Source organism: Enhydra lutris, unplaced genomic scaffold (genome assembly GCF_002288905.1).
Source record: "Enhydra lutris kenyoni isolate GAN:26980312 unplaced genomic scaffold, ASM228890v2 scaffoldscaffold9, whole genome shotgun sequence".
In the NCBI taxonomy this organism is placed as follows: Eukaryota; Metazoa; Chordata; class Mammalia; order Carnivora; family Mustelidae; genus Enhydra; species Enhydra lutris.
In genome coordinates, this window is record NW_019154093.1 from 13635794 (window position 1) to 13648598 (window position 12805).

A 12805-nucleotide genomic window follows, 5' to 3' on the forward strand; every position below is an offset into this window, starting at 1 on the left:
TTCTCTGAGGTTCAGGGTCCCCCTGTTGCCAACCCTAGGTCATCCAGGTAATTGGAAATAAAAAAGTAATAATACTTCAAAGTCAAAAATAATAACAATAATAAGTTTGGGCTGAAAACCCTAGATTTTTCTCTATCATCATCAGAGTTGATCTAAGGTAGTGAATGAAAACGTGATTTTTCCGGTCTCTCTCCAGGATAGCATAGCATATGGTTAGGCGTGCAGGCGTAAGCCAGATAGTTTGACTCTGCTTTTTATTTTTGGCTGTATGCCTTTGGGCAAGTTTCTAACCTTTTTCTGACCCAGTTTCTTTTTCTATAAAAAGGGAAAGGAATATCTGCCTTATGGGACTAAGGATTAAAGTCAATAATGTGTGTAAATGTTTAAACACAGTAGTTAATAGATGGCCAATAAATGGTACCCATTATTATCTTTATTATTGCTGTTTCACCTCTAAGCATATTCATACAACTCATTCAAGTCCTTATTAGAGCACTGGATTGACTGGGAATCAGACCTGGCTTCCCACCAACTGTGGTCTCAGGCAAGTCCCTTCCCTGGGCCTTGGCTTTTTCATCTGTAAAATATGGGTGTGGTGTCGGGATGGGGAGGATGCACCACGTACAGATTAGACTAGTGGATCTACAAAATTCCTGACACCTCTAAATCCCCATGGAGATAAGCCCAATGTCTCTCTGAGGGCAATGCAGTCTTAGCTCCAGATAGGCAGGTCTGAGTCCTGAACTTTTTTTCTTGACCTTAAGGAATTCATCCCTTTTCCAGCCTCTTTTTCCCTGTTTGTTAAACAACATTTTCCCTCTTTCCAAAAACAAACACACTTGCTACTTCCTTTCTAACAGTGCTCCTACAGGCACTGAGCTAACTAGCTCTGGCCTTCTTCCTGCTCCTAAGCTTCTCAGCTCTTTCCCCACCCCTGCCCTCCTGCCGCCTTCCCCTTCTTTGAATGGCTCAAGTGCATTTGGTCACTCCACTGAGATCTGCACTTCTATATCATCGATACAATCCACATGCATTTTTTTAAGTATTTATTTTTGAAGTATAGTTGACATACAGTGTTACAATAGTTTCAGGTATACAACACCGAGATTTGACAATTCTATGTATTACTCAGTGCTCACCATGATAAATGTGATCACCCTCTGTCATCATACATTATTCAATATTATTGACTGTATTCCCTATGCTGTGCTTTTCATCTCTGTGACTTATTTTATTTAATTTTTTAAAAGATTTTATTTGAGAGAGAACACGAGCACAAGTCGGGGGTGGGGAGCGGTGGCAGAGACAGAGGGAAAGGGAAAAGTAGACTCCCCACTGAGCAGGGAGCCAGACCTGAGGCTCAATCCCAGGACCCTGAGATCATGACCTGAGCTAAAGGCAGACACTTAATCAACTGAGTCACCCGCCACCCTCTGTGACTGTTTTATAACTAGAAGTTTGTACGTCTTAATCCCCTTCACCTATCTTACCCATCATCCCACCCACCTCGTCTCTGGAAATCATCAGTTTGTTCTCTGCATTATCTTTTCTGGGTTGTTTTTTTTTTCACTCGTTTGTGTGTGTGTGTGTGTGTGTGTGTGTGTGTGTGTGTGTTTTATTCCACTGTAAGTGAAATTACATGGTATTTTTCTTTCTTTGACAATTTCACTTAGCATAATACCTTCTAGGTCCATCCATGTTGTGCAAATGGCAAGCTCTCATTCTTTTTTATGGCTGAGTAATATTCCACTGTATATGTGTTTATATGTATCTTTTTTTTTTTTTAATTCCGTTAGTGAACATACAGTGTTATATTGGCTTCAGGGGTACAAAAAAAGTGATTCAACAATTCCACAGGTCACAACAAATGCACTCCTGGCGCACATCACATGCAGTTTTATGCGTGAAGGGCTGATGAGGGGAAGCTGAGAAGTGAACGGAAGAGGCTGGGAAATGCGGCGGCAGCGCAGGTCCCGCCCCCAGGCGCGCCCCGCCCCTCTCCGCCCCGCCCCTCTCGCTTTCAGACACCGGTTCCCCGGGTAACCGGCCCTCACCTGCTCACTCTTCAAATCACGCTCCATGGCTGGATTCTCGTGATATCTGTGACTTGCACCGGAAGACCCGCCTCCTATGCCGTAAAAGGCCAATGGGCGAAAGCGACGGTTGCTACGGTTGGGTTTTGAAGGAGCCAATGAGTGCTCGGAGCGGAGAGTTTAAGAAGTGTAAATCGGCACTGCTGAAGCCGGTCCGGGATTGGAACGTGCTGCGGGCTGAAGGTGAGAGGTGGCCGGGGGGCCTGGGTCGGGTGGGGCTGCGGCCGGGGTGCCCCTGAACGAGTGGCCAGCCGTCCCAGATCGATCACGGTCACCTTTTCCTCCAGGACTCGGCGGGCACCCACTCCAAGGACCCCCTCCCCTTGTAGACGCTCCCATGGCGCAGTTCGTGTTCGAGAGCGACCTGCACTCGCTGCTGCAGCTGGACGCACCTATCCCCAATGCACCCCCCGCGCGCTGGCAGCGCAAAGCTAAGGAAGCCGCGGGGCCGGCCCCCTCACCCATGCGGGCGGCCAACCGATCCCACAGCGCCGGCAGGACCCCAGGCCGAACTCCCGGTCAGTGGCGTGCGGCGGGACATCGGGGAGGGAGAGGGGACGGCTGAGAAGCGGCCTTCGTGCCTCCTCCCGCAGGAGCCTGGTCAGACTCTCTGGCTTCCCTCCTTCTACCCCAGGCAAATCCAGCTCCAAGACTCAGACCACTCCCAGCAAACCTGGCGGTGACCGCTACATCCCCCATCGCAGTGCTTCCCAGATGGAGGTGGCCAGTTTCCTCCTGAGCAAGGAAAACCAGCCTGAAGATAGCCAGACGCCCACCAAGAAGGTATGTGTCCCAGAGGGGCTACAGGCACAAGATCCGCTGGTGTAGGGATCATGCCTCACCCTCACCCTTTGTGCCAGGAACATCAGAAAGCCTGGGCTTTGAACCTGAACGGTTTTGATGTGGAGGAAGCCAAGATCCTTCGGCTCAGTGGAAAACCACAAAATGCCCCAGAGGGTAAGACCCCAAGTTCTAGAATTGAGGGGTGATGCCTGTCTGCCATTCCCACCTGAGACTGAGGAGAGGGGAGGTGCTTGTCTGGCCTTCCAGGCTAGGGGCAGGGGGAGGAATCAGTTGTCCCACTGTGTGGACCCACTCGGTTGCTACAGGTTACCAGAACAGACTGAAAGTGCTTTACAGCCAGAAGGCCACGCCTGGCTCCAGCCGGAAGACCTGCCGTTATATTCCTTCCCTGCCAGATCGAATCCTGGACGCCCCTGAAATCCGGAATGACTACTGTAAGTGCAGCCTTCTCTTTGCCCATCGGATGGAGGAAGAGGGCCTGGGGACCAGGCAAACAAGGAAGCTCATGCTCTTCCCTTTCCCTGCTCTGGCAAGACCTGAACCTTGTGGACTGGAGCTCTGGAAATGTACTGGCTGTGGCATTGGACAACAGCGTGTACTTGTGGAGTGCTAGCTCCGGGGACATCTTGCAGCTGCTGCAAATGGAGCAGCCTGGGGACTATATATCTTCTGTGGCCTGGATCAAAGAGGGCAACTACCTGGCAGTGGGCACCAGCAGTGCCGAGGTGCAGGTGAGCCTTGTCCTCTGTGCTGCAGTTCTGCGGCGCCCAGACCCAGGGGGCTTGTCGGGGAGGAGGATGTTCATGGCAGGTCGCCATCTGGTCCTAGCAGCCTTGTCTCTCTAGCTATGGGATGTGCAGCAGCAGAAGCGGCTTCGAAACATGACTAGTCATTCCGCCCGTGTGAGCTCCCTGTGTTGGAACAGCTACATCGTGTCCAGGTTTGTGGCTGTCGCTAGTCTGTTGCAAAATCCGTCTGTGATTTTTGCCAGCTCTCCCCAGAGGTATACCTCTGAACTGAAGCAACTCGGTGCTTCTGGCAGTGTTTGGCATTACCACTGAACCTCATGCCCCTCCCCTCTGCAGTGGCTCACGTTCTGGCCAGATCCACCACCATGATGTTCGGGTGGCAGAACACCATGTGGCCACCCTGAGCGGCCACAGCCAGGAGGTGTGTGGGCTGCGCTGGGCCCCAGATGGACGACATTTGGCCAGCGGCGGCAACGATAACTTGGTCAACGTGTGGCCTAGTGCTCCTGGAGAGGGTGGCTGGGTTCCCCTGCAGACATTCACCCAGCATCAGGGGGCTGTCAAGGTGAGAGTGGGACTGGGTTGGGGGCTCTGCAGACCCTCCCCCAGAACCTGGGGACCATTAAGGGGAGATGGGATGGTAGGATTGGACGGGATTACCCTGTGACCCCTGTAGCTCCTTGTCTAGTTCTATGGCAGCTGACCCCATCTTTATCCTACCTAGGCTGTAGCTTGGTGTCCCTGGCAGTCCAATGTCCTGGCGACTGGAGGGGGCACCAGTGACCGACACATTCGCATCTGGAATGTCTGCTCTGGGGCCTGTCTGAGTGCTGTGGATGCTCAATCCCAGGTAGTCTTTTACCTGTTACGTTCCAGCCTCTCTCTCTCAGAAATATTCTTACTTTGTCTTGGTTAACTGTCCCCTTGGGCAACTGTCCCCTTCAGTGGCTTTATCAACTCTATACGCTGATGATTTCCAAAACTCTAACTCAGCTCTCGTACAAAAGGTCCAAACCATACTAATGTCCATTACTTAACCCCAACCTCCTGTCCTGTAGGTGGCAACACGCTAGTATGTCCTAAATTAAATTTGTCACTTCTTATCTCCCTGAAATGTATTCCTCCTCCTCTTACATTGTTTGAGAGTGATAGAACTTATTCAGAAATCTGCACAACTTCCTAAAATCTTTAGGATTTTCCTCTTCACCCAGTCCCAAAACACCTCATTTTTCCTTCAGTATTATTCACGTGTCCCCCCTCCCTTCATAGAGGCCTTCCATGTGGAAGGCCTTCCAAGTGGAGGCCCATTTTACTGGTCTCTCAGCATTCTTTACTTATCCCTTCCAATCTGTCCTCTGCACTGGGTCTGGGAGGTCTGTTCCTGTCCTAAAACCCTGCAGTAGCTCCCTATCACCTACAGCCCTTAATCCACATTAGGTAGAATGACATTGGAGGCCCTTGCTGGTGAGTCTCCTTGCATCTGTTCCAGCTTTCTCTCCTTCCACCTTCATGTCCCCTATGCAGCCTTCATTCTATTCTAAACTTGGGCTCTGGAGCCAGAGTTCAAATTCTGGCGCTGTCACCTACTAAACTTGCATGTGGTCTTAGGCAACTTGCTGAACTTTCTTCTGCTTGATTCCTTATCTCTTAAAATGGATAATAATTCTAACTCTCAAAGTTTTTATAAGAACTGTGGTGATTCAAGTCTGAGTCTTGCACCTGGCAGGGTGCCTAACACTCAAATGGACTTAGTTCTCATTTGAGTAATGCTGGCTCTATGTTGTGCCCACACCCCAACCCCTCTCCACAGGTGTGCTCCATCCTCTGGTCTCCCCACTACAAGGAGCTCATCTCAGGCCATGGCTTTGCCCAGAACCAGTTGGTTATTTGGAAGTACCCAACCATGGCCAAGGTTGCTGAGCTTAAAGGTAGGTGCTTACCAGGTATTTACCCCAAAGATACAAAGGTAGTGATCTGAAGGGGTACCCGCACCTCAGTGTTTGTAGCAGCAATGTTCGCAATAGCCAAACTCTGGAAAGTGCCCAGATGTCCATCAACAGATGAATGGATAAAGAAGATGTGGTATACATATACAATGGAATACTATGCAGCCATCAAAAAAAGAAACCTTGCCATTTGCAGTGACATGGATGGAACTAGAGGTATCACGCTAAGCAAAATAAGTCAAAGATAATTATATGATCTCGTGGAATTTAAGAAACAAAACAAGATCATAGCAGAAGAGAGGAAAAATAAAACAAGACAAAAGCATAGAGGGAGACAAACCATGAGAGACTCTTTCTTAATCATAGGAAACAAACTAAGGGTTGCTGGAGGGGAGGGAGATGGGGGGATGGGGCAACTAGGTGACGGGTATTAAGGAGGGCATGTGATGTAATGAGCACTAGGTGTTATACACATCTGATGAATCACTAAATTGTACCTCTGAAACCGGGGAGAAAAAAAAAGAAAACCCATGAGGGGAACAGGTTTGGAGTGAATGGTGGTGAGTTTCCTTTTGAACATGTTAAATTTGAGTTGCCTCTGAGATATTAAGTTGGGGTGTCAATCAAGCAGTCTTATATAAGACTGATGAGTCACTGACCTCTACCTCTGAAACTAATAATAGATTATATATTAATTAATTGAATTTAAATTTTAAAAAATGGTTCAACATAAAAAAAAATAAAGGTAGGTGCTAAGTGACCAAAGCCAGACACAGAAGGCCACACACTGTATATGACTGTTTACATGAAGTGTCCAAAAGAGGCAAATGCAAAGAAGTAAAACAGATTGATGGTTGCCAGGGCCTGGGGGAAGAAGGTGACGAGGAGAGAAGGTGACTAGGAGAGGAGAGACTTTATGGGGCGATGAAAACGCCCTGGAATTATTGTTCACAACAACATTTGTCCTTCGCAACAGTTCACAACTTTGTGAATATACTAAAAACCAATCAACTGTATACTTTAAAAGGATGCATTCTATGGTGTGTGAGTTATTTTCTCAGGGCTATTAAATAAAAAAGGTAGGTGGTTCTCAACACTGGTGGCTGGGGGCTGTGTCTGCATTCATATGCTCTGCTCTCACCGTCTCCCTCCTCATGCCTCAGGTCACACGGCCCGGGTCCTGAGTCTGACCATGAGCCCAGACGGGGCCACCGTGGCCTCAGCAGCAGCAGATGAGACCCTGCGGCTGTGGCGCTGCTTTGAGCTGGACCCTGCGCGGCGGCGGGAGCGGGAGAAGGCCAGCGCAGCCAAGAGCAGCCTCATCCACCAGGGCATCCGTTGAGGACCAACTCATCACCTCAGTTGTTTTGGGTTGTTTTTCTTTTTATATTTTTCTAATAAAGTCACATCTCCCTCTCTTCTCTTTGCATCACCTCTGTCCCAGCAGCCTTCCCAGAGGATCCTCTCCACCATGGTCCTCCGAGAGCCAGAACCATCCCTCCTTGTTGGCAGACAGGGCTGGCACACCTCTTCCATTCCCACATGTACACACACAGCCTCGGTGGTTTCCTCTGTCACTTTTAATGAAGACCTAAGCGAGTGAGCCCAAGCCCCCCAGCCACCCTGACCTTTGGCCAAGAAGCTTCTGCTTCAGTGTGGGGGAGAGAAGGAGGGATCATGGGTGCACAGTGACAGATTATTGCTGACCTCTTCAGTGTGAGGAAAAAGGCCACAAGACCCTGGTGGGGGCCAGTCCTGAGTGCTCCTCTCCCAAGTTTAAGGCAGGGAGGGGGAAATGTGTCCAGCCCTTTCGGCCCCCCAGCTCTGGAGTAGCAGAGGGCAATGAGGCCATGTCCTTGCTGCCGGCCGGGAGAAGCGGGTGAGGAACGGAAGCCATGGTCCCTGTGTACCAGCTGTGGGGAGGGGAGGGCCTGTCCCCTGCTCAGTCCTGACCACGTAAGCCCTGGTCACAGGTCACCGGTGTAGGTGGGGAGAAGTCAGATGCTGCCCAAGGCGCAGTCCTGAGGCACTTAGGTGGGCACCTAGCTAGGCCACACTTCTCAGTTGGCCTTGACTTTGGTGGTACCTGGAGCTCCATTCTGCTGAAGCACACGGGGCAGCCGCTTGCCTTTGGTGTAGGACTGATACCAGAAATTGGAGAAGAGCACGAAGAAGATGGTGCCGTACATCCAGATGAGGTGGATGATGATGGGGTACTGGTAGTTGCAGCTGGGCATGAAGTAGTACTGGGAGATGTGCAGTGAGACCAGGACGAACTGGATCTGGAACGGAGACGGGCAAGGGTGAGAGGGAACAGCGAGAGGTGGTGGAGACCGACTGGATGTTGAATGCAGAGGCATGCGGTCAGAGGTGAGGCCAGCTGGATAAAGGGAGGATCCAGACCAGGGAGGCAGGGGGTATGGCTACGGGCCAGGCCCCTCACCAGCTGGATGGCTGTCATATGCTTTTTCCACCACAGGTAGGGCTGAGCCACAGGGCCGAGGGCAGACAACCCATAGTACAGATACATGATGACATGCACAGAGGAGTTGATCATGGCGTGGAAAGAGCCCATTCCTCCTGTCGGTACAATGAACAGGGTCAGGAGAGTTGAGCTGCTGGTCCTTAGTGCCCATCCCTCTTCCCCCAGTGGCCTTCACCACTCACCCGGGGCAATTTGTACCCCCCACCACCAGCTCCAGGGAAGCACTGAGTGGTGGAAGACATGTAGGAAGGTCACCTGGCCATCTTTTTTCCGGAGAATGAAGATCACCTGAGAAGAGGGGGGAAATGGGTTTCCGAGCCAGGGCCTCTCCTTTCTACCCCCAGGGTCCCCATATCTCCTATAACCACTCACCGTGTCCATCAGCTCGATGAACTTGGAGAAGAGGAAGAGCCAGGCCACTCGAACCATCTGCAAGAAGTCAGGCAGACTTAGGACACCCATGCTATTCCAGAAACTTCCCTGAACTGACCCATGAGGCCAGGGCACAGCCCAACTGCTATCCCCAGAGTGCTTCTATGCTAGCTCCCCACCCTTGACCCCCACTTACTCTTAGTGCCTCCAGGCTGTTGGAATAGTCCACAGGATCGCACCGCCAGGTGTAGGTACTCAACCAACCAGACATCAAGAACTAGGGAGGGGAGTGGATTAGGCTACCAGAGATCCATCCACCCAGACCAACCCCTCCTGCTATCTAGCTGAAGAAACGGATCTGAGCCTCTCTGGAAAGGAGATGCCATGTCTGACCCCAAGGCTTGCCCCTTATCCTGCTGGTAGGAATTAAAACCTAGGCACCCCAGAGGCCTACCTCATAGACAATGTAGAGGGAGAGAGCCACCAGTGAGAAGTTGTAGACAATCATGAAGCCCCGGAGCTGGAAGGGCTTCCGATTGGCCATGATGCGAGGCCCAAGTGAAAGAACGAAGTACACATAGGTCAGGAGGATAGAGGTCATTAGCAGGGGGGACCCCATCAGAGGGTAGCCCTGGATCCGAGGATCTGTGGATAAGGGTCAAGGAGTCAGAAAGAGTCACAGGGTCCAAAGGGTCCCCACCAGGTGTACAGGCACGGGGTCAGGTCACAGAGAGTCAAGGGGTTCGCAGGGACTCTCCAGCAGGAGACAGCCCTAGGTTCAGGGATCCTGGAGCAGGAGGGAGGACAGCATCTTACCTGCATTCTTCATTATCTCCTGGTACAAGTTCACAACCGCCTCCATCCTGGCTAAGGATTCTGGGGAGGTATGGGGGGGGTGCGTGTCAGGGCCGGCTGTGCCCCCATCCCACCCCTGACCCACAGACAGCACACAGACCAGGTGGGACAGCTCTCGACACCTCTTTGCAGAAAGGACAGAAGAGTGAGAGGAAGGAGCTGAGGAGGACTGGGGATAGGAGACACACCGCTTTCACACCACTTCCCGCACATCCTGCCTGCCTGCTGGGAAGGGCTGTTCTGCCCTCCTCTCGGCACCTCACTCACCTCCCTCACTCCCTGCTCCACCGCCGAGATTCTTAACACCGTACCTCACCTTCCCTCTTCTTCCACAGGAGGACTCTCCATTTCTGGTCTCTTTCCAGAGAATCTTACCTCTCCACTCCAGAATGACCGCCTCTCCTTCCCTGCCAGTCTCCCACCTCTCCAGCCTTGAGAGGGTCATTTTTCCTCCCCCCCCAGGGATCCTCCCGTTCAACAGCTCCTCAGGATGCTCCTCTCCCGAGACGATTCCCCCCACCCCTGCCCCTTCCTCCTCTCCCCTGCCCTCCCGGGCTCTCACCCCAGCGACTCTCTCCGCTCCCCGCTGCCCTCTTCTCTGGCACTCCCCTCCAGCCCTTCCTCTCCGGAGCCCAGCTCTTTGAGACTCCTGCCCCGGCGGCTCCACCTGTCTAACTAGCTCTGGGAGCGCCCCGCCCTCCACCCGCCCCCGCTGCACTGAGCATGGGGTGGAGGGTGGATCCAGGCCACACGTCAGGGCCTGGAGGAGCAGGACCCACCAGGATTGAGAAAGCCAAGAGTAAAGCATGGAACTCACCATCCACCCACCCTGGATGGCCAGATGAGCGAAGGCTCTAGCTTAGTTTTGAGCCAGAAACCTCACAGGGCTCCAGCCAAGCCCTAGCCTTGGCCCCAAGCGGACTGTTGAAAACCTACACCCAGCATCCTCTCCTAAACTAGCCATAAATTCTCAGTCTGTCCTGCTTCAGAATGGGTACGAGCACCCTTCTCTCCCTGGGAGGGGCAGGGAGGCCAGTGGCATGTGAGGAGGTGGGGGGGTGGGGGAGGTCTGAGGAATCTTCCCCTCCCTTAGGGAGGGTCCTAATGAGCTAGGCCCTCTCCCCCTCAGAACCTGAAGGAATGTCGGGGGAGGGCACCCTGGGACACAAAAGCCTCGGGCCAGACCCAGGAGAGCCTGGGATGCCAAGGCTGTCCCAGAGGGGCAAGGCATTCCCCAGCCAGCAAGGGAAGCAGATGCCCACCAGCTTCCCTCTTTCCAGAGAACAAGCCGTGCACAGGCACTAAGCGAAGAATAGCCACCTTCTGACACCTCCAGCGAGGCCATCCATGTGCCCCTCACACACTGAACTGGGCACACATCCCACAGGAGCTCCCGCAGCCTCCATGGGGACCCCCAACTGCCCCCACCATGGTCAGGCCCCAAGTCCTCCTTCTCACGCAGCTCTCCCCAGCACCAATGACAGGCTGACCCAGGGCTGACACGCCTATGTACATGCAGGGCCCACACACCTCCTACTGGCATTAGCCACCCACCTCTGACACACCACCCAAACAGCTTCCACGGACTTTGACATGCAGAGCTTCTGATACTCAGACCCACTCCTAACTCCATTCATACTCGCAACACACCCAAAACACTCACCCGGCCACCTTCTCTGGTCCTGCTAGTATTACCATGTGCAAATACTCACGCTCGCACCCCTGGGGCCCACACGCAGCTTTACTCACAGGTACGTTGAGTCACAGATAAATGTGGTCACAGACATAAACTCAGACACCCCACTTAGAGATGAATAAACATAAAATCCCCCTCACCACACTCAGACATACCTGCCTTAGGTCGTGCACACAGATCACTTTCACGAACCACAAGGACCATTCATTCATTCACAGGTAGACCTTGCTGGCTGCCTCTTCTGTGGCGCGGCCCACCTGGCGGAGGCCTGCGCTCACACACACAGTTCCTCCCTGACTCAGGGGAGCCTGCCAGCGGGTTATCTCTCCTGCTCTCTCTCCACCACCACCTCGAGTTCACCCCCTCACAAACACTCATGCGCCCTGGAGGTCAGGAGTGGCTCCAGGCTCTGGAAAGGACCTCTCCCCTGGCTTGAGGAGCGCTGGGTGTGTCCCTGGTAGGGGAACTCAGGCGGGTGCTTCCTTCCTTTAAGATGGATGGAAGGGAAAGGGAGACAGGCAAAGGAGGGGGAGGGGAAGGGAAAAGAGAAGAACTGGGAGCCAAGGAGAGGGAGGGGAAGAGGCGGAGAGGGACTAGAGCAGGAGGTGGTGGAAGATGGCCTAGGTTTAAACAAATGGGGGCCGGGATCGGAGGGAGGCTACCGGCCAGGCCCGGCCCCAGAGAGCTAGGACCTCCCACCCACGGTCCCCGGGAACAGCCTCGCCCACAGGCTGGGCAGGGCAGGGCAGGGCATGGCTAAGCGGGCAGGGTGCCCGGGCACGTGGACAGCCCGCCCGTGGAAGGTCCAGACTCACCAGTGGGGGGCCAGGCGGGCAGCAGTGAAGGGCTCGGAGGGAGCAAGGCCAGAGAGAAGTCCCCAAGGCCAGCCTGCCTGCCACTTCCTCATCTGCTGGGCCGACTTTCTGTCACCAGAGGGGGACGGGGCGGGCCGGGCGGGGGGCGCCTGCTGATTGGCCCCGACTCTGCTCGGCCCGAGGGGCGGGCGCAGGGGCGGGCCGCCAGATTCCGGGGCAGGAAGCTAGCCCAGCCCGGGCTCCCCACCCCTTCCCTCGGCATCGCGCTGCCCGCCTCCAGCGGCTCTCGCTGGGCCGACCCCGGCCCACCAGAGTTGCACCTGGCTGCTTCCTCACACTCGGTCTCATTCTGGGACCTCCGGTGACGGTCCACCAATGCGACCGACACATCTTCAGCTTGTGGCAGGCCCACCCAGCTTGGGACCCGGCGGAAAGTTCCAGCCCTTTCCTACCGCGCTTTCTCCCCAGGGGTTGGTGGGAGGGTTGGGCGGGAGGTAGCACGTGTGTGCGAGGGTCTGACCTGGGGTGGCAGGGAGGTCTCAGCCGGAGGGAGCAGCTGGGCAAGGAAGCCTTCTCCACCAGCCCATAAACTTGGCTGAGCCCTAGCATTAGGAACTAAGAGGACTTCGCTGTGGGAGAATACAAGTGGCCCGGGGCAGAAACAGTGACTCATTGGCTAAACTGGCCTTGAAGGTACTGAAAGGAAATAAAGGGAAGGGAGGCCAACTGTGGCCAAATGTAGTAGGGCTTGAAGGCCAACCCAGCCAGTTTGGTTTTATTCTGGAAGCAGAGAAGAAACAGTGAAGATTCGTGAGGAGCCTGCGATCAGGCTTGTATGATCAAATACCGATTGAGTGCCTACCATGGGCAAGACTGTGGTAAGTGCTAGGGACACACCGGTGAAGGGGGCAGGGGTCGCTGTCGCTGCAGGGGGTTTAGGGCTGGCTGAGTCACGTCACTCTGGTGGCCAGGGCCATGGGCTGATTGAGG

At 53.7% G+C, this 12805-nt stretch overlaps 2 protein-coding genes across 5 annotated transcripts; one reads left to right on the forward strand and one right to left on the reverse strand.

Moving 5' to 3' along the window:
• The first annotated feature begins 2216 nt into the window (after nt 1–2216).
• On the forward strand, nt 2217–7011 carry LOC111143139 (cell division cycle 20). Of its 2 annotated transcripts, none has more exons than XM_022496638.1 (11): nt 2217–2276; nt 2381–2611; nt 2728–2876; nt 2954–3050; nt 3203–3331; nt 3432–3628; nt 3743–3837; nt 3983–4211; nt 4371–4496; nt 5457–5574; nt 6756–7011. In XM_022496638.1, exons 2-11 carry the CDS (start codon nt 2431–2433, stop codon nt 6932–6934), a joined length of 1500 nt encoding a protein of 499 aa, XP_022352346.1. In that variant the 5' UTR covers nt 2217–2276; nt 2381–2430; the 3' UTR covers nt 6935–7011. The 2 variants fall into 2 exon arrangements, with proteins under 2 accessions (XP_022352346.1, XP_022352347.1); XM_022496639.1 differs by having other exon boundaries at nt 3293–3331.
• Nucleotides 7012–7153: 142 nt separating this feature from the next.
• LOC111143031 (ELOVL fatty acid elongase 1) lies at nt 7154–11913 on the reverse strand. 3 transcript variants are annotated; one of them, XM_022496450.1, is made up of 8 exons: nt 11816–11913; nt 9266–9325; nt 8904–9094; nt 8646–8726; nt 8450–8506; nt 8260–8365; nt 8036–8172; nt 7154–7874 (listed from the first exon to the last, which is right to left on the reverse strand). In XM_022496450.1, exons 2-8 carry the CDS (start codon nt 9309–9311, stop codon nt 7653–7655), a joined length of 840 nt encoding a protein of 279 aa, XP_022352158.1. In that variant the 5' UTR covers nt 9312–9325; nt 11816–11913; the 3' UTR covers nt 7154–7652. The 3 variants fall into 3 exon arrangements, with proteins under 3 accessions (XP_022352158.1, XP_022352157.1, XP_022352160.1); XM_022496449.1 differs by lacking the exon at nt 11816–11913 and adding an exon at nt 11156–11547; XM_022496452.1 differs by lacking the exon at nt 11816–11913 and adding an exon at nt 10122–10132.
• Between the last annotated feature and the right edge of the window lie 892 nt (nt 11914–12805).

What these genes read in the sequence shown, in the direction of transcription:
- LOC111143031 (XM_022496449.1), bottom strand. Translation starts at nt 11,204, where the DNA reads ATGGTCCTTGTGGTTCGTGAAAGTGATCTGTGTGCACGACCTAAGGCA. An exon ending in ACAGCCTGGAGGCACTAAGA is followed by an intron (nt 8,507 to 8,645) that starts GTAAGTGGGGGT and finishes GACTTCTTGCAG; the next exon opens with ATGGTTCGAGTGGCCTGGCT. An exon ending in GGGGGTACAAATTGCCCCGG is followed by an intron (nt 8,173 to 8,259) that starts GTGAGTGGTGAA and finishes TTGTACCGACAG; the next exon opens with GAGGAATGGGCTCTTTCCAC.
- LOC111143139 (XM_022496638.1), top strand. Translation starts at nt 2,431, where the DNA reads ATGGCGCAGTTCGTGTTCGAGAGCGACCTGCACTCGCTGCTGCAGCTG. An exon ending in CCAGCAGTGCCGAGGTGCAG is followed by an intron (nt 3,629 to 3,742) that starts GTGAGCCTTGTC and finishes TTGTCTCTCTAG; the next exon opens with CTATGGGATGTGCAGCAGCA. An exon ending in AGCATCAGGGGGCTGTCAAG is followed by an intron (nt 4,212 to 4,370) that starts GTGAGAGTGGGA and finishes TATCCTACCTAG; the next exon opens with GCTGTAGCTTGGTGTCCCTG.